The 27,663-nt window shown below is 46.1% G+C and overlaps 1 protein-coding gene across 1 annotated transcript in view; it reads right to left on the reverse strand.

Annotated features, from left to right (window-relative positions):
- Positions 1-27,663, reverse strand: part of LOC139423691 (polycystic kidney disease 1a) — a 165,222-nt gene that overhangs the window by 70,973 nt on the left and 66,586 nt on the right. The window contains 11 exon segments of the mRNA XM_071175302.1: positions 1-76; positions 476-728; positions 1,227-1,471; positions 1,652-4,263; positions 6,185-6,321; positions 8,388-8,563; positions 16,930-17,061; positions 17,509-17,617; positions 19,400-19,660; positions 19,872-20,341; positions 20,574-20,845. The exon segment at positions 1-76 is cut by the window's left edge and continues 155 nt beyond it. Of these exon segments, the coding sequence (XP_071031403.1) occupies positions 1-76; positions 476-728; positions 1,227-1,471; positions 1,652-4,263; positions 6,185-6,321; positions 8,388-8,563; positions 16,930-17,061; positions 17,509-17,617; positions 19,400-19,660; positions 19,872-20,341; positions 20,574-20,845 (4,743 nt within the window).

The following is a 27,663-nucleotide window of genomic DNA, read 5'->3' on the forward strand; positions in this document are numbered from 1 at the left end:
GCTCCTCACACTCCAACACCCTGATGGTCACCTCCACCCTGGCAACCACCCAGCTCACCAAGTTACTACAGTTCACCTAGTGGTGGGGAGGAGAATTACGGTCAATCTGCGTTTATTAGATTTGTGTTTGTTATAAAATGGGGTCGGGGGTTGGTTTACAGTAATCAAAACTGTTACTGTGTGTAAAATAATGTTTATCACAGTACAAGTAGAACCTTATTTAGGTTGCTGCAAATTCCCTAGTGGTGGGAGGGAGAATGACAACTATCTCCATGTTGGAAAACGGTGTAAGAAAATTGTAAGTGTAGCTTTGTGTAATGAAACTGTATTGTCCAGCAGACATAATGTTTATTATAGTTGTACTGATAGGAAGTCCCTAGAAAAGGGAAATTGGGTTTGCTGTCATTCACACAAAATCAAGAAACACATGAAAATAAACGTGTTGATGATACTAAATAATATAAACCTAGTGTACCTGGACCAGGTATTGACCTGGGAACGCGTACACATGTTCAACAGAGGAGGTGGCGGAGAGCAGGGGCGCAGAGCCGTCCCTAAAGTCCCAGAGGAAGGTAACGGGTGTGGATTGAGGCGTGACGCCCGCCATCAGCATCACCGTCTTGTTGATGAAGGTGTCTCTGGGCCGGGCCTCCACCCGGGCCTCCGTCAGAACGTTCTGCACCTGGATGTGCTTGGTGATGTTCTGGCCGTTGAGCAAGTTGAACGCCCTGGATGCATTAAGAAAGATAGAATTTAGCAGATATAAAATACTAAAGCAACATGCAACAGAGCAGATTTTCATATTGGTGGCCCCACTGGGAATCGAACCAACAACCTTGGCATTGTTCAAAATTACAGTAACTTTCCCCAAATTACCAGGATTTCCAAAAGTCCTGGTAAGAAGATTCCCGAAATCAGAAGAGAATCAGAAGGAAACGCTGGATCCTCCCAACCAGGATGTCTGTAAAAACCTGGGGAATTTTGGCGTTGCAAAGGAAGTTGGTACTTCAACAGAGAGTATTGGTGGTTCTGGCAGAACCCACAACCTTTGTGTTGTGAGCCCCATATTCAGTTGGTACGTCACCTCAACGAGAGGTTGAACGACACGGCCTCATTTACAACAGACTTACAGTACAGACTTTTAGTAGCCTACATTTTGGTCTTGGCGGCCCCAGCGGGAACTGATCCCCCTGCGTCTCTAGCCCCATACTCAGTTGATACCTTACCTCAGGTAGATGGTGAGTGACCCGGCCTGGTCGGGGATGTAGGTCACCTCCTTCCCGATGTGGGGAAGGGGGAGGTGGTTAAGGTCAAAGGTCCACAGGAAGGTCACCGGGTTTCCTGTCAGGATGTCGGCTACCAAGGTCTTCTTGACGCCCACAGGCATGGCGGCGTCACAGCAGTCCAGGATACTCAGCGTGCTCACTGGCTCCATCACCTCCACCTGCAGGTGGCGCCGCTCAGAACTCACCTGGGGAAATGATGAGGTTACGGTAAAACAAGACAAAGAAAAAACACAACAAACATCAACTATCATAACATATGTATCAACTACAACGATATTAAAATGCTTAATAAAAATAAATAGTAATACAAAAAGGTCCTTTAAACACGATGCGCAGCATTCTCTCCTGGAACTCCTGTATCTCACCTGGTTGTGTGCGGTCAGGTTTACCATGTAGGTGTCGACCCGGCTGAACTGGTGAACGTAGGTCTGGTTGAGGCCGAAAAGGGTCGAGTCTCCGCTGATGCTGAGGATGAAGCTCACGTTCGTCCCTGACGCCTTGGCGATGGTAAACTCCACCCTCTCCCCGACCGCCGCGATCCTCTTACTGGCCCTCAGCTCCAACCCCTGAATCTTATCCTGTACCGTCAACTCTCTGGAAAACGCCTCGCCGCTAACGTCGTTGGTAGCGTTTAGCATAATGGTGAACGGCCCTGGTTCCTGGAAAACGTGTGACACCCTCCGTCCCATTTCTGTTCTGCCCAGCAACAGCCAGGTCCAAGATACGTTGGTGCCGGTCCTTAATTCTCCGTGGAGGGAGACATTGATGCCGGTGGCCACAAAGTTCTGCTCCGTGACGTTAGTCGCAGAGAACGTAACTCCTGTTACCACTTCCTGGACGTCAATGAACTTGGACACCGTATCGGCGCTGACCTCATTGGACACTTCCACAGTAACGACCTTCATTCCTGGAACAGTGAACCGATGAACCACAGAGGGCTCATTCCAGCCTAGAGCGCCCTCATCAGCCGACCACCGGTACTGCAGGTCCGAGCCTTTACTGGCCAACACCGTCAGGTTAGTGGAGGAGTTGACCGCCACAGGGTTGACGCTGGTCTCCAGGTACAGCTCTCCAACCGGATCGAGGAACTGGATTGTTCTGTTCACCGCGAGCGTTCCAAGGAGGTTGGTGGCCCGCAGGAAGACGTCACAGGGACCAGGGGTGGAGAAGTTGACCGGGATGGTCTTCCCGCTGAGGTTGAGCGCAGTGCTGACTGGCGCCAACTCCCTGAGGAGGTTCCAGCTGAAGGACATGTTGGTCCCTTCCCTCAGCGCGGCCTGGAGGTGGAGCACACGGTTCGTAGCGTAGCAGCACCCCCCCTCGCCCCCCATCTCCTCCTCAGGCTGGATCTGCAGCCCCTCCAGCTCCCGCAGCACGTAGATGTATACGCTGGCCTGGGCTGAGCCCACGTCGCTCTCTGCCGTGACGATGACGTTGTACGTCCCCACCGACCGGAAGGTGTAATGAGTCTTCCATTCTTGGAGCCTGGGCGTGCAGCCGTCACACAGGTTCCACGAAAACCGCACGCCATCGCCTTCCTCCAGGTGAGCCTTGAAGTTGACTGTGGCATTTATGGGGACGTTGACCCGATCAGCGTTGACCACCAGGCCGCGGATGGGTGCCAGGACCGCCACGGCAACCTGGGTGTGGTTGCTGCTCACCGGGTTCGCCGCCGTCAGCGTGACATTGAAGACTCCAGAGACGTTGTAGGCGTGTGTCGCGTTCGGGCCGGGGGTGAGGGGCGTTCCGTCGCCGAAATCCCAGGTGTAGAGGCTGGCAGGCGCTAGCGAAGAGGTGGTGAAGAGGTACACCTCCCTCAGAGTCAAGTTATTGGATCTAGTCCCGTTATGTTGGATCAGGACCAGTCCTACCGGCCGCTGGATCTGAATCAGGACGCTGTCGTTACTGCAGGAGATGTTGTTGGACACAGTGACCGTCACCAAGTACTGACCAGGGTTTTTATAGGTGAACACCATGTCCGAATGGCCCTGGACAGGTGTAGAGTCCTCAATCACCCCAAAATCCCATAGGTAGGTGTAGTCGAAGTCTGGCAGGGCGCTGGCCCTGAACCGGCTTTCCTCCCCCAGTCTGAAGTTGCACTTCTCTGGGGTCAGGGTCACGTTGGACACCGCCGGCTGGACACAAACCCACGCAAAGAAGTTGGCCTTGTTGACGCCACTGGACAGCAGCAGGGAGAGGTGGTAGTCCCCGCTGCCCCCGTAGGAGTGGCTGATCCTGGGGCTGCCCAGGTGTGTCTGGTTGGGGGTCCCGTCCCCGAAGCTCCACTCATACAGGTGAGAAGAGGCATTCCCCGAAACGAAGGCCTGGAAGTCGACCTGTGTCAGCTCCCGGACACAGCCCGCCGGCTCCAGCCTCACCACCTGCAGCACGAACACCTGGACAGGTACCAGGGTCCAGCGGGCGCTCACCGCATTCCGCGCCGTCACGTTCACCGTGTAGTTCCCGTCTTTCACGTAGGTGTGCGGAACCTCGGAACCCGCCGTCGTCACCATGGACCCGTCGCCCATGTCGAAGCTCCAGGTGACGTTGTTACCTGCCTCCAGGTGTGCAGAGACCGTCGTCGGGGTGTTGAGCTCGGTCGGGGCGGAGGAGGTCGCCGTTAACCCTTTAATCTCCTCGTACACCAACATCTCAGCGCAGGCCTTCGTCCAGCTGATGGTATTATTCACGGACACACACACATTATGGACGCCACTGTGGCCGACCCCGTAGGTGTGGTTGACGCGACGTTGAGGCCCCTCTCTGGAGGCGGAGCCATCAGCAAAATCCCACGTATAGACGATGCCATAGGCCGAGGGCAAGGCGTGAGCCTCAAAAGCTGCTGGTTGGCCGGCCTGGAGGAGGCGGGGCTCTGTTTCTATGTCGACGTGGGTAAGGACACTGTATACGTGCATGTCGATGCGCTGGGTTCTGTTCTCGTAATGGTTAGACACAGACACCAGGACGGTGTAGACTCCTACAGAGACACAGGAAGGGGAGGGGCAAAGAGAAAAGCATTGTCCTCTTTTCCAAAATGTAACAAGACATTCCCAGTGACACTCCCAGATAGGGTTGATAAATCTCGGTAACATTCCCAGTGACACTCCCAGGTAGGGTTGATAAATCTCACTAACATTCCCAGTGACACTCCCAGGTAGGGTTTATAAATCTCACTAACATTCCCAGTGACACTCCCAGATAGGGTTGATAAATCTCAGTAACATTCCCAGTAACACTCCCAGGTAGGGTTGATAAATCTCAGTAACATTCCCAGTGACACTCCCAGATAGGGTTGATAAATCTCAGTAACATTCCCAGTGACACTCCCAGGTAGGGTTGATAAATCTCACTAACATTCCCAGTGACACTCCCAGGTAGGGTTGATAAATCTCACTAACATTCCCAGTGACACTCCCAGGTAGGGTTGATAAATCTCGGTAACATTCCCAGTGACACTCCCAGATAGGGTTGATAAATCTCAGTAACATTCCCAGTGACACTCCCAGGTAGGGTTGATAAATCTCACTAACATTCCCAGTGACACTCCCAGGTAGGGTTGATAAATCTCAGTAACATTCCCAGTGACACTCCCAGATAGGGTTGATCAATCTCAGTAACATTCCCAGTGACACTCCCAGATAGGGTTGATAAATCTCGATAACATTCCCAGTGACACTCCCAGATAGGGTTGATAAATCTCAGTAACATTCCCAGTGACACTCCCAGATAGGGTTGATAAATCTCGGTAACATTCCCAGTGACACTCCCAGATAGGGTTGATAAATCTCAGTAACATTCCCAGTGACACTCCCAGATAAGGTTGATAAATCTCGGTAACATTCCCAGTGACACTCCCAGATAGGGATGATAAATCTCGGTAACATTCCCAGTGACACTCCCAGATAGGGTTGATAAATCTCACTAACATTCCCAGTGACACTCCCAGGTAGGGTTGATAAATCTCAGTAACATTCCCAGTAACACTCCCAGATAGGGTTGATAAATCTCGGTAACATTCCCAGTGACACTCCCAGATAGGGTTGATAAATCTCAGTAACATTCCCAGTGACACTCCCAGGTAGGGTTGATAAATCTCGGTAACATTCCCAGTAACACTCCCAGGTAGGGTTGATAAATCTCAGTAACATTCCCAGTAACACTCCCAGGTAGGGTTGATAAATCTCAGTAACATTCCCAGTAACACTCCCAGATAGGGTTGATAAATCTCGGTAACATTCCCAGTGACACTCCCAGATAGGGTTGATAAATCTCGGTAACATTCCCAGTGACACTCCCAGGTAGGGTTGATAAATCTCAGTAACATTCCCAGTAACACTCCCAGATAGGGTTGATAAATCTCGGTAACATTCCCAGTGACACTCCCAGATAGGGTTGATAAATCTCGGTAACATTCCCAGTAACACTCCCAGATAGGGTTGATAAATATTGGTAACATTCCCAGTGACACTCCCAGGTAGGGTTGATAAATATTGGTAACATTCCCAGTGACACTCCCAGATAGGGTTGATAAATATTGGTAACATTCCCAGTGACACTCCCAGGTAGGGTTGATAAATATTGGTAACATTCCCAGTGACACTCCCAGGTAGGGTTGATAAATATTGGTAACATTCCCAGTGACACTCCCAGGTAGGGTTGATAAATATTGGTAACATATCCAGTGACACTCCCAGGTAGGGTTGATAAATCTCAGTAACATTCCCAAAATTCACAGGTTTTCCAGAAATGCAGGTTGGAGGATTCTAGATGTCCTGCTTATTCCCTCCTGAATCCGGTAATCTACTAACCGGGATTTCTGTGAAAGCACCTGTTTTTAAATAATATACTGTAAATATAGCATGAATACTATAAACCAGTATAGAGGTGGATTAACAGACCTGGCTGTTGGTACTTGTACTTGACTTTGTTGGGCAGGAGCACCTGTGTAGGGGAGTCTGGTAGGGGAGGGTACAGGGAGGTGTTGTAGGGAGGTTTAAAGTCATATTCCTGGTAACCTCCGTCTCCAAACGACCACCTGGGGGGGACAGGGCACGATGGTGTCAATACAATCAATCCAGTCAGGGATGACAGACACACACACACACACACACACACAAACACACACACACACACACACACACGCACACACACACACACACACGCACACACGCACACACACATACACACACACACTAGTGTCTGAGAAGCAGTGGAGGGTTTGGAGAGAGAGGAGTGGAAACTGGATCGCTCACTGAGATGAACAAGAGAGTGAAGAGAGACTGAGGGAAGGAGGTAGGGAAGGAGAGAGAGAGAGGGAAGAGAGACTGAGGGAAGGAGGGAGGGAAGGAGAGAGAGAGAGAGAGGGAAGAGAGACTGAGGGAAGGAGGGAGGGAAGGAGAGAGAGAGAGGGAAGAGAGACTGAGGGAAGGAGGGAGGGAAGGAGAGAGAGAGGGAAGAGAGACTGAGGGAAGGAGGGAGGGAAGGAGAGAGAGAGGGAAGAGAGACTGAGGGAAGGAGGGAGATGGAGGTAAAACGATAGAGTGGAGAGAGAGAGAGGGAAGAGAGACTGAGGGAAGGAGGGAGGGAAGGAGAGAGAGAAACGGAGGGGAACATTCCTGTCAGCAATCTGCTCTAACCACAAGACTGTAAATCAAAACCCTGTCCCACATAGAAGGCTGCAATTACCACACACAAAGACTGTGTGTGTGTGTGTATGTGTATGTGTATGTGTGTGTGTGTGTGTGTGTGTGTGTGTGTGTGCTCGCGTCAAGCATGTGTTAAAGAGAGAGAGAAAAAAGAGGGAGAGGGGAAAGGAGAGACAGAAAGAGAAATGTAGACATGTTTCGGAGACAGTCTCAGTCTCAGAGAGATGTAGACATGTTTAGGAGACAGTCTCAGTCTCAGAGAGATGTAGACATGTTTCGGAGACAGTCTCAGTCTCAGAGAGATGTAGACATGTTTAGGAGACAGTCTCAGTCTCAGAGAGATGTAGACATGTTTAGGAGACAGTCTCAGTCTCAGAGAGATGTAGACATGTTTCGGAGACAGTCTCAGTCTCAGAGAGATGTAGACATGTTTAGGAGACAGTCTCAGAGAGATGTAGACATGTTTAGGAGACAGTCTCAGTCTCAGAGAGATGTAGACATGTTTAGGAGACAGTCTCAGTCTCAGAGAGATGTAGACATGTTTAGGAGACAGTCTCAGTCTCAGAGAGATGTAGACATGTTTAGGAGACAGTCTCAGTCTCAGAGAGATGTAGACATGTTTAGGAGACAGTCTCAGAGAGATGTAGACATGTTTAGGAGACAGTCTCAGTCTCAGAGAGATGTAGACATGTTTAGGAGACAGTCTCAGAGAGATGTAGACATGTTTAGGAGACAGTCTCAGTCTCAGAGATGTAGACATGTTTAGGGGACAGTCTTAGTCTCAGAGAGATGTAGACATGTTTAGGAGACAGTCTCAGAGAGATGTAGACATGTTTAGGAGACAGTCTCAGTCTCAGAGAGATGTAGACATGTTTAGGAGACAGTCTCAGAGAGATGTAGACATGTTTAGGAGACAGTCTCAGTCTCAGAGAGATGTAGACATGTTTAGGAGACAGTCTCAGAGAGATGTAGACATGTTTAGGAGACAGTCTCAGTCTCAGAGAGATAGAGAGATGTTTAGGAGACAGTCTCAGAGAGATGTAGACATGTTTAGGAGACAGTCTCAGAGACATGTAGACATGTTTAGGAGACAGTCTCAGAGACATGTAGACATGTTTAGGAGACAGTCTCAGAGACATGTAGACATGTTTAGGAGACAGTCTCAGAGAGATGTAGACATGTTTAGAAGACAGTCTCAGAGAGATGTAGACATGTTTAGGAGACAGTCTCAGAGAGATGTAGACATGTTTAGGAGACAGTCTCAGAGAGATGTCGACATGTTTAGGAGCTTGGTTTGGTCTGTGTTTATGATATGTTGTGTGTGTGTGTGTGTGTGTGTGTGTGTGTGTGTGTGTGTGTGTGTGTGTGTGTGTGTGTGTGTGTGTGTGTGCGTGCGTGCGTGCGTGTATGTGTGTGTGTGTGTGTGTATGCGTGCCTCTCACACACTACAACCTACCGGAAGGTGGCGTCCACGGACACATCCAGGACCACGGAGGTGGTCAGGAACTGGTCCGAGCCCTGCGTGACCACGCCAGGCACGCCGGTGACCGTGAGGTTGACCATGGGGTTCATACGGTCGACCGTCACGTTGAAGTGGTCCGTCAGGTTGCTCACATGGTTCATCGCCGTCACCTGTAGGATAGGAAATTGATTGGTTGATTGATTGATTGATAGCTACTTCGATATTGAGGTTTCTGCATTGTGATGTATTTACACGGCAACATTCTACGGCAGCCATCTTAACTCCCCATTAACATTACATGGGGAATATTTAAACAATGCTAAGTAACGGAATGTCTACAACATTCTACAGCAGCCATCTAAACTCCCCATTAACATTACATGGGGAATATTTAAACAATGCTATGTAACAGATTGTCTACAACATTCTACGGCAGCCATCTTAACTCCCCATTAACATTACATGGGGAATATTTAAACAATGCTATGTAACAGAATGTCTACAACATTCTACGGCAGCCATCTTAACTCCCCATTAACATTACATGGGGAATATTTAAACAATGCTATGTAACAGAATGTCTACAACATTCTACGGCAGCCATCTTAACTCCCCATTAACATTACATGGGGAATATTTAAACAATGCTATGTAACAGAATGTCTACAACATTCTACGGCAGCCATCTTAACTCCCCATTAACATTACATGGGGAATATTTAAACAATGCTATGTAACAGAATGTCTACAACATTCTACGGCAGCCATCTTAACTCCCCATTAACATTACATGGGGAATATTTAAACAATGCTATGTAACAGAATGTCTACAACATTCTACGGCAGCCATCTTAACTCCCCATTAACATTACATGGGGAATATTTAAACAATGCTATGTAACGGAATGTCTACAACATTCTACGGCAGCCATCTTAACTCCCCATTGACATTACATGGGGAATATTTAAACAATGCTATGTAACGGAATGTCTACAACATTCTACGGCAGCCATCTTAACTCCCCATTGACATTACATGGGGAATATTTAAACAATGCTATGTAACGGAATGTCTACAACATTCTACGGCAGCCATCTTAACTCCCCATTAACATTACATGGGGAATATTTAAACAATGCTATGTAACAGAATGTCTACAACATTCTATGGCAGCCATCTTAACTCCCCATTAACATTACATGGGGAATATTTAAACAATGCTATGTAACAGAATGTCTACAACATTCTACGGCAGCCATCTTAACTCCCCATTAACATTACATGGGGAATATTTAAACAATGCTATGTAACAGAATGTCTACAACATTCTACGGCAGCCATCTTAACTCCCCATTAACATTACATGGGGAATATTTAAACAATGCTATGTAACAGAATGTCTACAACATTCTACGGCAGCCATCTTAACTTCCCATTGACATTACATGGGGAATATTTAAACAATGCTATGTAACGGAATGTCTACAACATTCTACGGCAGCCATCTTAACTCCCCATTAACATTACATGGGGAATATTTAAACAATGCTATGTAACAGAATGTCTACAACATTCTACGGCAGCCATCTTAACTCCCCATTGACATTACATGGGGAATATTTAAACAATGCTATGTAACGGAATGTCTACAACATTCTACGGCAGCCATCTTAACTCCCCATTAACATTACATGGGGAATATTTAAACAATGCTATGTAACGGAATGTCTACAACATTCTAAAAGTTGGCCCAACTCTCCACATACCACTCTGTTTCTACCTAATCCCAGCGGGTGTCTGTTCCATATGGCTGGTGGACATGGGGATGAGAGCTCCCCCTTATCCGTTGATTAATTGATGGATTGATTGTGTTTATTGTCCTTTATGAGGGACAGCTTTCACAAGGTCCTATGTTACACACATCAAGATACTAAAGGCACTACTGGGGGTTTCTAAAGGTCAAACTCATACTAGTGTGTTGATCACAGTATATCTTCCTCTACTGTCCCAGTCCCTATACAGAGTTCTAACCAGTCTTCATCTACTGTCCCAGTCCCTATACAGAGTTCTACCAGTCTTCCTCTACTGTCCCAGTCCCTATACAGAGTTCTAACCAGTCTTCCTCTACAGTCCCTATACAGAGTTCTAACCAGTCTTCATCTACTGTCCCAGTCCCTATACATAGTTCTAACCAGTCTTCATCTACTGTCCCAGTCCCTATACATAGTTCTAACCAGTCTTCATCTACTGTCCCTATACATAGTTCTACCAGTCTTCATCTACTGTCCCTATACAGAGTTCTAACCAGTCTTCATCTACTGTCCCAGTCCCTACACAGAGTTCTAACCAGTCTTCATCTACTGTCCCTATACAAAGTTCTACCAGTCTTCCTCTACTGTCCCAGTTCCTATACAGAGTTCTACCAGTCTTCCTCTACTGTCCCAGTCCCTATACAGAGTTCTACCAGTCTTCCTCTACTGTCCCAGTCCCTATACAGAGTTCTAACCAGTCTTCATCTACTGTCCCTGTCCCTATACATAGTTCTAACCAGCCTTCATCTACTGTCCCAGTCCCTATACAGAGTTCTACCAGTCTTCATCTACTGTCCCTATACAGAGTTCTAACCAGTCTTCATCTACTGTCCCTATACAGAGTTCTAACCAGTCTTCATCTACTGTCCCTATACAGAGTTCTAACCAGTCTTCATCTACTGTCCCAGTCCCTATACAGAGTTCTAACCAGCCTTCATCTACTGTCCCAGTCCCTATTCATAGTTCTAACCAGTCTTCCTCTACTGTCCCTATACATAGTTCTAACCAGTCTTCCTCTACTGTCCCTATACAGAGTTCTAACCAGTCTTCATCTACTGTCCCTATACAGAGTTCTAACCAGTCTTTATCTACTGTCCCTATACATAGTTCTAACCAGTCTTCATCTACTGTCCCTATACAGCACATATGTCAGAGTCAAGGCCCGCGGGCCACATCCGGCCCGCAAGAAGGTTTTTTACGGCCCCTGGGATGATCTTGATTTATTATTAGAACCGGCCCGCAGCAAGCCGGCAGCCCGCAGATCTTTTACACGCACCAATACTACATTTCCCACAATGCAAAGGTGACGCACCGAGCAGTAGGCTGCTTCATTTCAATATTTATTGGCACAGCAGTCGTCAGCATCACAGTAAAATTAACTTTCAGATACCCATCAAAAATGGCAAAACGGAAGGTGGATACTGAGAACCGGGGGTTTCAAACAAGGTGGGAGTCGGAGTATATGTTCACGAAGGTAGCTGGAAAACCTGTGTGTCTTCTGTGTGGAGAAAGTGTGGCGGTACTGAAAGAGTATAATCTGAGACGACATTATGAAACGAAACACGCGGACAAAAACAAGAATATGGACATGGAACAAAGGCTACAAAAGGCAGAGGAATTAAAACGAGGCCTCAAATCTCGACAGGCTCTGTTCAAAAAAGCCAAATCACAAGGCCAGGCTGCTGTCAAGGCCAGTTTTATTTTGGCAGAAGAGATCGCTAAATCAGCCCGGCCATTTACGGAGGGGGATTTCATCAAAAACTGCATGATTAAAGTTTGTGACGAAGTTTGCCCAGAAAAAAGGCAACTCTTTTTAAATGTGAGTCTGAGCAGAAACACCAATGCCGAGAGAGTAGACCAGTTGTCCATCAATCTAAAAGAGCAGCTTGTGAAAAAGGGAAAAGATTTTATTGCATATTCCTTGGCTGTGGATGAGAGCACCGACATTTCTGACATTGCCCAGTTGTCAATTTTCATCCGCGGAGTGGACTCCAACCTAAGCGTGACAGAGGAGTTTTTGGCTTTACGTCCTATGCATGGCACAACTACGGGGCATGATTTGTATGAAGAGGTGTCAAGATGTGTAAATGAGATGGAGCTGCCTTGGGAAAAACTCGTGGGTTTGACAACCGACGGAGCACCTGCGATGTGTGGACACAGGAGCGGACTGGTGGCGAAGATACGGGAAAAGATGCAAGAGGAAAACGCGACAGGTGAGCTGACAGCTTATCATTGTATCATACACCAGGAAGCGTTGTGCGGTAAAGCCTTGAAAATGGAGCATGTAATGAGCATCATCACGCGCACAGTTAACTTTATCAGAGCCAAAGGTTTGAATCACCGCCAGTTCAAGGCATTTCTGACGGAGTTAGAAACGGAGCATGGTGATTTGCCTTATCACACAGAGGTGCGATGGCTAAGCCAGGGAAAGGTGCTTCAAAGATGTTTCGAGCTTCGTGAGGAGATTTGTCTGTTCTTGGACAGCAAAGGGAAAGACACAACACAACTCCGAGACGAAATGTTTCTGTGTGAAATGGCTTTTCTGTGTGACATTACGAGTCATCTGAATGCAATAAACTTGCAGCTGCAGGGTCGGGATCGTGTCATCTCTGATATGTACAGTACAGTGAAGGCATTTAAAACCAAACTGACTCTGTGGGAGACGCAGATGCGGAAAGAAAATTTGAGCCACTTTCCCAGCTGCCAGACCATGAAAGAGAAGCTCTCTACCAGTGCGTTCCCGAGCACACAGTTGGCTGATAAAATAGGTATGCTTGCCGCTGACTTTCGACGCCGATTTGCTGACTTTGAAGCACAAAAAAGCAGGTTGGAACTGCTCGGTAACCCATTTGCTGTTGACGTGGAAAGCTCACCACCAAACCTCCAAATGGAGTTGATTGACCTCCAATGCAATGATGCACTGAGGGCAAAATATGCGGCAGTGGGTGCTGCGGAGTTCGCCCGTTTCCTCCCCGGCACAATGCCCCAGCTGCGCATCCAGGCTGCTCAAACGTTGTCTATGTTTGGCAGCACATACCTGTGTGAACAACTGTTTTCTTTGATGAACCTGAACAAAACATCACACAGAAGTCGACTTACTGCTGAACACCTCCACTCAATTCTGAGGATTTCTTCAGCTCAGAGCCTTACCCCGAACATTGATGAACTTGTGGAAAAGATGGGACACCACCAAGTATCACCCTCAACCTCAAACAAGTGAACATTACTGTGCAATCACATATTTAGAGTTTTTACTCAGTTCAAGTTTAAAAGTTAAAATTTAATATTTGTTTTCACTGCATGTTACTTCTCCTTAAACAAAGTGTTGTTTTTGATTAATAGATTTTTGCACTTTATTTTTTTGTATTTCAATCCAATTATATTTTAAAAATATTTCAGTTGAGTGGATGATAGAAAATTGCTATTATTGTTTTTTCTTTGAAGTAAATTTAGCCCACTTTTGCTAAAATAGAAAATATAGTCTACTGATGGTGCCTTGAATACCGGTTTCTTTCATTTAATGTTCATGTTATGGGGATATTTATATAAAGGAAATTTGTCTTTTGTGTCTGTTGAAAATTAAAGATTACTGACAGAGCCATAAGAAAATATTGCTTTATTTATCTGATCATATTGTAATATATTTGTTAGGTTTTCAGTAGGTTCAATTAGGTTCACTAGACTATATGCGTCATTTAAAAATTTTTCAATGAACATTCGAACAGTCCGGCCCTCGTCTTGTAGCTGATTTTTTTATTTGGCCCTCCGTCCATTTGACTTTGACACCCCTGCTATACAGAGTTCTAACCAGCCTTCATCTACTGTCCCTATACAGAGTTCTAACCAGTCTTCCTCTACTGTCCCAGTCCCTATACAGAGTTCTAACCAGTCTTCATCTACTGTCCCTATACAGAGTTCTAACCAGTCTTCCTCTACTGTCCCAGTCCCTATACATAGTTCTAACCAGTCTTCATCTACTGTCCCTATACATAGTTCTACCAGTCTTCATCTACTGTCCCTATACAGAGTTCTAACCAGTCTTCATATACTGTCCCAGTCCCTATACAGAGTTCTAACCAGCCTTCATCTACTGTCCCTATACAGAGTTCTAACCAGTCTTCATCTACTGTCCCTATACAGAGTTCTACCAGTCTTCCTCTACTGTCCCAGTCCCTATACAGAGTTCTACCAGTCTTCCTCTACTGTCCCAGTCCCTATACAGAGTTCTACCAGTCTTCCTCTACTGTCCCAGCCCCTATACAGAGTTCTAACCAGTCTTCATCTACTGTCCCTGTCCCTATACAGAGTTCTAACCAGCCTTCATCTACTGTCCCAGTCCCTATACAGAGTTCTAACCAGTCTTCATCTACTGTCCCTATACAGAGTTCTAACCAGTCTTCATCTACTGTCCCTATACAGAGTTCTAACCAGTCTTCATCTACTGTCCCTATACAGAGTTCTAACCAGCCTTCATCTACTGTCCCAGTCCCTATACAGAGTTCTAACCAGTCTTCCTCTACTGTCCCTATACATAGTTCTAACCAGTCTTCCTCTACTGTCCCTATACAGAGTTCTAACCAGTCTTCATCTACTGTCCCTATACAGAGTTCTAACCAGTCTTTATCTACTGTCCCTATACATAGTTCTAACCAGTCTTCATCTACTGTCCCTATACAGAGTTCTAACCAGTCTTCCTCTACTGTCCCAGTCCCTATACAGAGTTCTAACCAGTCTTCATCTACTGTCCCTATACAGAGTTCTAACCAGTCTTCCTCTACTGTCCCAGTCCCTATACATAGTTCTAACCAGTCTTCATCTACTGTCCCTATACATAGTTCTACCAGTCTTCATCTACTGTCCCTATACAGAGTTCTAACCAGTCTTCATCTACTGTCCCAGTCCCTATACAGAGTTCTAACCAGCCTTCATCTACTGTCCCTATACAGAGTTCTAACCAGTCTTCATCTACTGTCCCTATACAGAGTTCTACCAGTCTTCCTCTACTGTCCCAGTCCCTATACAGAGTTCTACCAGTCTTCCTCTACTGTCCCAGTCCCTATACAGAGTTCTACCAGTCTTCCTCTACTGTCCCAGTCCCTATACAGAGTTCTAACTAGTCTTCATCTACTGTCCCTGTCCCTATACAGAGTTCTAACCAGCCTTCATCTACTGTCCCAGTCCCTATACAGAGTTCTAACCAGTCTTCATCTACTGTCCCTATACAGAGTTCTAACCAGTCTTCATCTACTGTCCCTATACAGAGTTCTAACCAGTCTTCATCTACTGTCCCAGTCCCTATACAGAGTTCTAACCAGCCTTCATCTACTGTCCCAGTCCCTATACAGAGTTCTAACCAGTCTTCCTCTACTGTCCCTATACATAGTTCTAACCAGTCTTCCTCTACTGTCCTTATACAGAGTTCTAACCAGTCTTCATCTACTGTCCCTATACAGAGTTCTAACCAGTCTTTATCTACTGTCCCTATACATAGTTCTAACCAGTCTTCATCTACTGTCCCTATACAGAGTTCTAACCAGCCTTCATCTACTGTCCCTATACAGAGTTCTAACCAGTCTTCCTCTACTGTCCCAGTCCCTATACAGAGTTCTAACCAGTCTTCATCTACTGTCGCTATACAGAGTTCTAACCAGTCTCCCTCTAATGTCCCAGTCCCTATACAGAGTTCTAACCAGTCTTCATCTACTGTCCCAGTCCCTATACAGAGTTCTAACCAGTCTTCCTCTACTGTCCCAGTCCCTATACAGAGTTCTAACCAGTCTTCCTCTACTGTCCCTATACAGAGTTCTAACCAGTCTTCATCTACTGTCCCAGACTCTGTTATGACTCTGTTGTGACTCTTTTGTGACTCTGTTATGACTCTGTTATGACTCTGTTATGAATTTGTTGACTCTGTTATAACTCTGTTATGACTCTGTTATGACTCTGTTGTGACTCTGTTATGAATCTGTTGACTCTGTTGTGACTCTGTTGTGACTCTGTTGTGACTCTGTTGTGACTCTGTTATGACTCTGTTGACTCTGTTATGACTCTGTTATGACTCTGTTGACTCTGTTATGACTCTGTTGACTCTGTTATGACTCTGTATACTCTGGTATGACTCTGTTATGACTCTGTTATGACTCTGTTATGACGGCAATATTTCCCATCACATGTCTGAGGTAGAGATGTCCCATAACTACAGATGTAGGATTTGAACTCTTTGTATTTGTATGCTGGTGTTGCACAGAAGTGGTGGATGAGTTGGTGGGGAGTGTCCTCCAAAAGCAACAGTACATGGATATCAAAGCTCAAAGTAGCTGGACACTAGCATAGCTTTACCACCTAGCTTAGCTTTACCACCTAGCTTAGCTTAGCTTTACCACCTAGCTTCGCTTAGCTTTACCACCTAGCTTAGCTTTACCACCTAGCTTAGCTTTACCACCTAGCTTAGCTTTACCACCTAGCTTAGCTTTACCACATAGCTTAGCTTTACCACCTAGCTTAGCTTTACCACCTAGCTTAGCTTTACCACCTAGCTTAGCTTTACCACCTAGCTTTTACCAACACCAAACCAGCATCAACCAAGGCAGGGGCCCATATCAGTGTCATCTATGTTGTATTGTGTGTATGTGTGTGTATGAGTGTGTGTGTGTGTGTGTGTGTGTGTGTGTGTGTGTGTGTGTGTGTGTGTGTGTGTGTGTGTGTGTGTGTGTGTGTGTCTCACCGATAGTTTGTAGACAGCTGGGTTCTGGTATATGATGTTGAGCACGGTGTTGTAGTAGGTGAAGTAGGGTTTATCATCCACTGTCCATTTAAAGGTTGGGCTGGAACCTCCCTCTACAGCAGCAGTATAGCTCTGGAACACACACAGAGGAGATAACACACACAGAGGAGATAACACACACAGAGAGAGGAGATAACACACACACAGAGAGGAAATCACACACACACACAGAGGAGATAACACACACACAGAGAGGAGATAACACACACACAGAGGAGATCACACACACACAGAGAGGAGATCACACACACACAGAGGAGATCACACACACACAGAGAGGAGATAACACACACACACAGAGAGGAGATCACACACACACAGAGGAGATCACACACACACAGAGAGGAGATAACACACACACACAGAGAGGAGATAACACACACACAGAGAGGAGATCACACACACACAGAGAGGAGATAACACACACACAGAGAGGAGATAACACACACACCACAACACACACACACTCCCCTAACACAAACACACCCAACACACCCCCAACACACACATTGAACTCACCACGACTGATTCCATGAGGACTCTGTGTCTGGGATGAGGCTGGACCACCAGACCTCTCAGAGGTTCCTCCACCCCGACCAACAGGCTGAGTCTGGCCTCCGTCACCTCGCTGTGGACACACACACACACACACACACACACACACACACACACACACACACACACACACACACACGTGATGAGCAACATTGAGACTTGAAGACTTGTGTTAGCTTCCCTAACATACTAATATACTGGCTATACAATCACACTGTATGTGATATACTGTATGTGATATAATGTATGTAGATATACTGTATGTGATATACTGTATGTGATATACTGCATGTGATATACTGTATATAGATATACTGTATGTAGATATACTGTATGTGATATACTGTATGTAGATATACTGTATGTAGATATACTGTATGTGATATACTGCATGTGATATACTGTATGTGATATACTGTATGTAGATATACTGTATGTGATATACTGCATGTGATATACTGTATGTGATATACTGTATGTAGATATACTGTATATATATATATTGTATGTAGATATACTGTATGTGATATACTGTATGTAGATATACTGTATATAGATATACTGTATGTAGATATACTGTATATAGATATACTGTATGTAGATATACTGTATATAGATATACTGTATGTAGATATACTGTATGTAGATATACTGTATGTAGATATACTGTATGTGATATACTGTATATAGATATACTGTATGTAGATATACTGTATGTGATATACTGTATGTAGATATACTGTATATAGATATACTGTATGTAGATATACTGTATGTAGATATACTGTATGTAGATATACTGTATGTGATATACTGTATATAGATATACTGTATATAGATATACTGTATGTAGATATACTGTATGTAGATATACTGTATATAGATATATTGTATATAGATATACTGTATATAGATATATTGTATATAGATATACTGTATGTAGATATACTGTATGTAGATATACTGTATGTGATATACTGTATGTAGATATACTGTATGTGATATATTGTATGTAGATATACTGTATGTAGATATACTGTATGTGATATACTGTATGTGATATACTGTATGTAGATATACTGTATGTGATATACTGTATGTGATATACTGTATGTGATATACTGTATGTAGATATACTGTATGGGATATACTGTATGTAGATATACTGTATGTAGATATACTGTATGGGATATACTGTATGTAGATATACTGTATGTGATATAATGTATGTAGATATACTGTATGTGATATACTGTATGTAGATATACTGTATGTAGATATACTGTATGTAGATATACTGTATGGGATATACTGTATGTAGATATACTGTATGTGATATAATGTATGTAGATATACTGTATGTAGATATACTGTATGTGATATACTGTATGTAGATATACTGTATGGGATATACTGTATATAGATATACTGTATGTAGATATACTGTATGTGATATACTGTATGTGATATAATGTATGTAGATATACTGTATGTGATATACTGTATGTGATATAATGTATGTAGATATACTGTATGTGATATACTGTATGTGATATACTGTATGTAGATATACTGCATGTAGATATACTGTATGTAGATATACTGTATGTAGATACACTCCTAGAGAAAAGGGTTCCAGAAGGGTTCGATGCTGTCCCCATAGCAGAACCCTTTTTGGTTCCAGGTAGAACCCTTTTTGTTTCCAGGGTAGAACCATTTTGGGTTCCATGTAGAACCCTTTGTGGAACATGGAACCAAAGGGTTCTCCTATTGGGACAGCCGAAGATCCCTTTCATGTTCTAGAACGCACCCTTTTGTCAGTGTAGGGACGTATAGAATCATAGAGATATCTGACCTGTGTGCTGACAGGTTCACCACCACCGGCCCCCTCTCCTCCCCGAGCCCCAGATCTATCACCGCAAACAGACTGTGGCTCTGGTTGCCCCCGCCTCTCCCTGGTTCTCCTGCCCTGCCTGCCCCTCTACACTCCCCCACAGTGGGCAGGAAGTCAGGGGGGCAGTGGTCCTGGAAGAAGACACTCTGGTTGCTTCCCTGCCAGTGGACTTTGGCTCCGTACTGGGAGTGGACCCGGAGAAGAACCACCGTCTGGTTGGGCCTGTATCACAATCACAATCATTTGTATTTGCCAAGTACATTATTTCACATGTACCAGGAACTTGACCAGGTGAAAGGGTACTGATAATATCTTACAATAAACAGAATATACAATACAACACAACACAACACAACGCAACGCAACACAACACAACGCAACGCAACGCAACGCAACGCAACACAACACAACGCAACGCAACACAACACATTACCTGAAGTAGTAGGTTCCGTTCTGAGAGGGGGGGTGGAGGACGTTGAGGCCCAGGGGAGGGACCACGCGGATGGGACATGACGCCATGACGGGGAAGGCAGGGTCGTCGGAAGTCACCTCCAGGCTATAGAGCCCCGGCTGGGGGAGGCCGGAGGAAAGCTGGGACCCCTGTAGCTGGGTCTCACTATGCCCAACGTAGAGCACCCTGATCGGGCAGACCACGTCCGCAGCCCAGACTCCTCCTCGAACATCCTCCAGGGTTATTTCAACGCTCTGGTCCAGGTCCACGGAACCTTCTGATTGGTTGGAGTTGGCCCACCGCCAGTCAGATTGGTTGAGGGCCAGGATTGGCTGTCGCCACGGCGACTGGGGTGAAGGGTCGCAGTGGAGCAGGGAGGCGGGGCCGGCGTTGTGCTGCAGGCCGATGATGTCGCCGGGGGAGACCAGCAGGTCCTCGACACGCTCCCTCACCTGAGGGGGAAGGAGAGGAGGAGAATTTGTTTTAAAAGTACTAGTTGTCTTTGTTGTGTGTAGTTGTGTGTATCACTGTAGGTGTTTTGTTCTTTCATCATTGTGTGTGTGTGTGTGTGTGTGTGTGTGTGTGTGTGTGTGTGTGTGTGTGTGCGTGCGTGCGTGCGTGTGTGTGACGGTGTGTGTGTGTGTGTGTGTGTGTGTGTGTGTGTGTGTCTGTCCATCCACTCACCAGTATGTGTGTAACAGGTCCAGCAGGCAGTGTAACCACCACCTCATCCACCAGGCTGTAGCTGGGACGCAGAGCCCCGGGTGGCAGAGTGTCTGCCTGGGTACAGTTGGCACAGGATCCAGGGTGGCAGGGGCTGGCTAGGGGCAGGCAGCGGCCCAGGAAGGAGCACCACTGCTGGGAAGGAGGGCAGGACGTGGATGGTAAAGGGGTGGAGGTGCTGGGCTCCATGGAGACACACAGAGCCACAGGATGACATAGGAGACCACCGCATCCTGGAGGGAGGAGAGTCGGGGTCGTCATGACAGGAACATCATCATGACAGAAACATCATGACAGAAACATCATCATGACAGAAACATCATCATGACAGAAACATCATCATGACAAGAAACATCATGACAGAAACATCATCATGACAGAAACATCATCATAACAGAAACATCATCATGACAAGAAACATCATCATGACAGAAACATTATCATGACAGAAACATTATCATGACAGAAACATCATCATGACAGAAACATCATCATGACAGAAACATTATCATGACAGAAACATCATCATGACAGAAACATCATCATGACAGAAACATCATCATGACAGAAACATCATGACAGAAACATCATCATGACAGAATCATCATGACAGAAACATCATGACAGAAACATCATCATGACAGAAACACCATCATGACAGAAACATCATCATGACAGAAACATCATCATGACAGAAACATCATCATGACAGAAACACCATCATAACAGAAACATCATGACAGAAACATCATCATGACAGAAACATCATGACAGAATCATCATGACAGAAACATCATCATGACAGAAACATCATCATGACAGAAACATCATGACAGAAACATCATCATAACAGAAACATCATCATAACAGAAACATCATGACAGAAACATCATCATGACAGAAACATCATCATGACAGAATCATCATGACAGAATCATCATGACAGAAACATCATCATGACAGAAACATCATCATGACAGAAACATCATCATGACAGAATCATCATGACAGAAACATCATCATGACAGAAACATCATCATGACAGAAACATCATGACAGAAACATCATGACAGAAACATCATCATGACAGAAACATCATGACAGAAACATCATCATGACAGAAACATCATCATGACAGAAACATCATCATGACAGAAACATCATCATGACAGAAACATCATGACAGAAACATCATCATGACAGAAACATCATGACAGAAACATCATCATGACAGAAACATCATCATGACAGAAACATCATGACAGAAACATCATCATGACAGAAACATCATGACAGAAACATCATCATGACAGAAACATCATCATGACAGAAACATCATGACAGAAACATCATGACAGAAACATCATCATGACAGAATCATCATGACAGAAACATCATGACAGAAACATCATCATGACAGAATCATCATGACAGAATCATCATGACAGAAACATCCAGTGCTTAATTTGATCCAGAACAGGATCCGGCACCTCTACGTTTTGGACTGTTTTGTTCCAGAACCTATTTGGCTGGATCAGGAACCTCTCGTGGCATGAAAAATAATTTTCACATTTTGCAAAGTAAAAATGACTTAAAAAGCGTTCCAAGTTAATCTGAATTAAATATCCTGTTAAAAAATTAATCTGAATTGCCTCTTCGTTAAATATCTGTTAAAAATTAATCTGAATTGCCTCTTCGTTAATTATCTGTTAAAAATTAATCTGAATTGCCTCTTCGTTAATTATCTGTTAAAAATTAATCTGAATTGCCTCTTCGTTAAATATCTGTTAAAAAGTTCATCTGAATTGCCTCTTCGTTAATTATCTGTTAAAAATTAATCTGAATTGCCTCTTCGTTAATTATCTGTTAAAAATTAATCTGAATTGCCTCTTCGTTAATTATCTGTTAAAAAGTTCATCTGAATTGCCTCTTCGTTAATTATCCTGCCCTGCAACACCGCACCCTGTTTGAGACCAACACGTGGCCATGGCTGTGTGAGTAGCAAGCCTGTATCTCTCACAGAACTACAATGAGATTCACTTTCTGCGTTCTCTCTCCCTCTCTCTGTTCTGATAGACATGAACCTGCAACTCCCGTCTGTCCAGCGTTGCATTTCATCATTTATTTAGTTACAGAATCAAGGCTGTCTGTTCAGAAAGAAATGAAATGATCCAGTTTGTCCTACTACACCATGAGAAGGTCTATCATTTAGCCACAGAGGATCAATAGTTTTGAAAGACTGCCTGGCTGTGGATTGTGTGTAGCCCAATAACAAGGCCTACAGTCAGGGATGTGCTGTACGTCTGTCAGTGAACGACAGCATGCAGACAAAACAGGCCTTTCACAACATTTCAAAAACAAATCGCAGGGAAACACAGGTTGGAAAGAAAATGTCTCCTGCAGAAAACAGAAGAATCTGTCTGCTGCAGGCTGGAAAAATACTTGATCTACTTCTAAATACTGTTTTACATAGTAAAGAGAGAGAGAGGCTTTTGGCACAAACACATCGGACGTCACTGGTGAGTGATCTGAGCATCATTAGGGGAGTGATCTGAGCATCATTAGGTGAGTGATCTGAGCATCATTAGGGGAGTGATCTGAGCATCATTAGGTGAGTGATCTGAGCATCATTAGGGGAGTGATCTGAGCATCATTAGGGGAGTGATCTGAGCATCATTAGGTGAGTGATCTGAGCATCATTAGGTGAGTGATCTGAGCATCATTAGGTGAGTGATCTGAGCATCATTAGGGGAGTGATCTGAGCATCATTAGGTGAGGGATCTGAGCATCATTAGGAGAGTGATCTGAACATCATTAGGTGAGTGATCTGAGCATCATTAGGGGAGTGATCTGAGCATCATTAGGTGAGTGATCTGAACATCATTAGGGGAGTGATCTGAGCATCATTAGGTGAGTGATCTGAGCATCATTACATGAGTGATCTGAGCATCATTAGGTGAGTGATCTGAGCATCATTAGGTGAGTGATCTGAGCATCATTAGGTGAGTGATCTGAGCATCATTAGGGGAGTGATCTGAGCATCATTGGGTGAGTGATCTGAGCATCATTAGGTGAGTGATCTGAGCATCATTAGGTGAGTTATCTGAGCATCATTAGGTGAGTGATTTGAGCATCATTAGGTGAGTGATCTGAGCATCATTAGGTGAGTGATCTGAGCATCATTAGGTGAGTGATCTGAGCATCATTAGGTGAGTGATCTGAGCATCATTAGGTGAGTGATCTGCTCATCATTAGGTGAGTGATCTGCTCATCATTAGGTGAGTGATCTGAGCATCATTAGGTGAGTGATCTGAGCATCATTAGGGGAGTCAGTGAAACTGGAAAGCATTTTTAGGACTATAATTTCCTCCTCACATTGTGTCTCCACACACCTAGACCTGGACTATTGATGGGTTCAAGACAAGGTCGGTTTTATTGATCTCAGATTCTCAGTTTGTCAGTTTCAAAGTAGCCTGTCATTTCAATTATTTGTGAGTTATTGAAAAAAGATTCTGCCAGTCTCCAGTCATCTACAGATTCTGCCAGTCTCCAGTCATCTACAGATTCTGCCAGTCTCCAGTCATCTACAGAATTCCATGAAATGTGTTGATAAAAGGCAAGACTTTTCCTGTTCCCGAACCTCCCAATTTACAATTGAAGCACTGGAAGCATCATAATCTGTCATTTCAGCCTTTGTTTAACGACTCAAGCAGTTCAGATTATTGAGCTTTCTGTCTTGACAGATGAAAAACAGCAAAACAAAAAACTAAACTTTCCACTGACAGGAAGCCAAAAGGCAGAGGAAGAGATGGAGGGAAGGAGAGAGGATGGGAGAGAAAGAGGAAGAGATGGAGGGAAGGAGAGAGGATGGGAGAGAAAGAGGAAGAGATGGAGGGAAGGAGAGAGGATGGGAGAGGGAGAGAGAGCTGGCAGAGGGAGAGATGGAGGGAAGGAGAGAGGATGGGAGAGGGAGAGAGCTGGCAGAGGGAGAGATGGAGGGAAGGAGAGAGGATGGGAGAGGGAGAGAAAGAGAGAGCTGGCAGAGGGAGAGAAAGAGAGCTGGCAGAGGGAGAGAAAGAGAGAGCTGGCAGGAAGCCAAAAGGCAGAGGAAGAGAAGATATGGAGGGAAGGAGAGAGGATGGGAGAGAAAGAGAGAGCTGGCAGAGGGAGAGAAAGAGAGCACTGGCAGAGGGAGAGAAAGAGAGCTGGCAGAGGGAGACAAAGAGAGCACTGGCAGAGGGAGAGAAAGAGAGAGCTTGCAGAGGGAGAGAAAGAGAGAGCTGGCAGAGGGAGAGAAAGAGAGCTGGCAGAGGGAGAGAAAGAGAGAGCTGGCAGAGAGAGAGAAAGAGAGAGCTGGCAGAGAGGGAGAGAAAGAGAGCTGGCAGAGAGGGAGAGAAAGAGAGAGCTGGCAGGGGGAGAGAAAGAGAGAGCTGGCAGAGGGAGAGAAAGAGAGAGCTGGCAGAGGGAGAGAAAGAGAGAGAGCTGGCAGAGGGAGAGAAAGAGAGAGCTGGCAGAGGGAGAGAAAGAGAGAGCTGGCAGAGGGAGAGAAAGAGAGAGCTGGCAGAGGGAGAGAAAGAGAGAGCTGGCAGAGGGAGAGAAAGAGAGAGCTGGCAGAGGGAGAGAAAGAGAGAGCTGGCAGAGGGAGAGAAAGAGAGAGCTGGCAGAGGGAGAGAAAGAGAGAGCTGGCAGAGGGAGAGAAAGAGAGAGCTGGCAGAGGGAGAGAAAGAGAGAGCTGGCAGAGGGAGAGAAAGAGAGAGCTGGCAGAGGGAGAGAAAGAGAGAGCTGGCAGAGGAAGAGATGGAGGGAAGGAGAGAGGATGGGAGAGAAAGAGAGAGCTGGCAGAGGGAGAGAAAGAGAGAGCTGGCAGAGAGAAAGAAAGAGAGAGCTGGCAGAGGGAGAGAAAGAGAGCTGGCAGAGGGAGAGAAAGAGAGAACTGGCAGAGAGGGAGAGAAAGAGAGAGCTGGCAGAGAGGGAGAGAAAGAGAGCTGGCAGAGGGAGAGAAAGAGAGCTGGCAGAGGGAGAGAAAGAGAGCTGGCAGAGAGGGAGAGAAAGAGAGCTGGCAGAGAGGGAGAGAAAGAAGAAAGAGAGAGCCTGGCAGAGAGGGAGAGAAAGAGAGAGCTGGCAGAGGGAAAGAAAGAGAGAACTGGCAGAGGGAGAGAAAGAGAGAGCTGGCAGAGGGAGAGAAAGAAAGAGAGAGCTGGCAGAGGGAGATAAAGAGAGAGCTGGCAGAGGGAGAGAAAGAGAGAGCTGGCAGAGGGAGAGAAAGAGAGCTGGCAGAGGGAGAGAAAGAGAGAGCTGGCAGAGGGAGAGAAAGAGAGAGCTGGCAGAGGGAGAGAAAGAGAGCTGGCAGAGGAAGAGAAAGAGAGAGCTGGCAGAGGGAGAGAAAGAGAGAGCTGGCAGGGGGAGAGAAAGAGAGAGCTGGCAGAGGGAGAGAAAGAGAGAGCTGGCAGAGGGAGAGAAAGAGAGAGCTGGCAGAGGGAGAGAAAGAGAGAGCTGGCAGAGGAAGAGATGGAGGGAAGGAGAGAGGATGGGAGAGAAAGAGAGAGCTGGCAGAGGGAGAGAAAGAGAGAGCTGGCAGAGAGAAAGAAAGAGAGAGCTGGCAGAGGGAGAGAAAGAGAGCTGGCAGAGGGAGAGAAAGAGAGAACTGGGAGAGGGAGAGAAAGAGAGAGCTGGCAGAGAGGGAGAGAAAGAGAGCTGGCAGAGGGAGAGAAAGAGAGCTGGCAGAGAGGGAGAGAAAGAAGAAAGAGAGAGCCTGGCAGAGAGGGAGAGAAAGAGAGAGCTGGCAGAGGGAAAGAAAGAGAGAACTGGCAGAGGGAGAGAAAGAGAGAGCTGGCAGAGGGAGAGAAAGAGAGCTGGCAGAGGGAGAGAAAGAGGGAGAGAAAGAAAGAGAGAGCTGGCAGAGGGAGAGAAAGAAAGAGAGAGCTGGCAGAGGGAGAGAAAGAAAGAGAGAGCTGGCAGAGGGAGAGAAAGAGAGAGCTGGCAGAGGGAGAGAAAGAGAGAGCTGGCAGAAGGAGAGAAAGAGAGAGCTGGCAGAGGGAGAGAAAGAGAGAGCTGGCAGAGAGAGATAAAGAGGGATAGAAAGAGAGAGCTGGCAGAGAGAGATAAAGAGGGATAGAAAGAGAGAGCTGGCAGAGAGAGAGAGAAAGAGAGGGCTGGCAGAGAGAGATAAAGATGGATAGAAATAGAGAGCTGGCAGAGAGGGAGAGAAAGAGAGAGCTGGCAGAGAGGGAAAGAAAGAGAGAGCTGGCAGAGAGGGAGAGAAAGAGAGAGCTGGCAGAGAGGGAGAGAAAGAGAGAGCTGGCAGAGGGAGATAAAGATGGATAGAAATAGAGAGCTGGCAGAGAGGGAGAGAAAGAGAGAGCTGGCAGAGAGGGAAAGAAAGAGAGAGCTGGCAGAGAGGGAGAGAAAGAGAGAGCTGGCAGAGAGGGAGAGAAAGAGAGAGCTGGCAGAGGGAGAGAAAGAGAGAGCTGGCAGAGAGAGATAAAGAGGGATAGAAAGAGAGAGCTGGCAGAGGGAGAGAAAGAGAGCTGGCAGGGGGAGATAAAGAGGGATAGAAAGAGAGAGCTGGCAGAGAGGGAGAGAAAGAGAGAGCTGGCAGAGAGGGATAGAAAGAGAGAGCTGGCAGAGAGGGAGAGAAAGAGAGAGCTGGCAGAGAGGGATAGAAAGAGAGAGCTGGCAGAGGGAGAGAAAGAGAAAGCTGTCATCTCCCTCCCTCCCTCTGCCATCTCTCTCCTTCCCTCCCTCTGTCATCTCCCTCCCTCCCTCCGCCATCTCCCTCCCTCTCTCCGCCATCTCCCTCCCTCCCTCTGCCATCTCCCTCTCTCCCTCCCTCCCTCCGCCATCTCCCTCTCTCCCTCCCTCCCTCCGCCATCTCCCTCCCTCCCTCCGCCATCTCCCTCCCTCCCTCTGTCATCTCCCTCCCTCCGCCATCTCCCTCCCTCCCTCCGCCATCTCCCTCCCTCTGTCATCTCCCTCCCTCCCTCTCTCCGCCATCTCACTCCCTCTGCCATCTCCCTCCCTCCGCCATCTCCCTCCCTCCCTCCGCCATCTC

The sequence above is a fragment of the Oncorhynchus clarkii genome, chromosome 13 (assembly GCF_045791955.1).
Source record: "Oncorhynchus clarkii lewisi isolate Uvic-CL-2024 chromosome 13, UVic_Ocla_1.0, whole genome shotgun sequence".
NCBI lineage: Eukaryota > Metazoa > Chordata > Actinopteri > Salmoniformes > Salmonidae > Oncorhynchus > Oncorhynchus clarkii.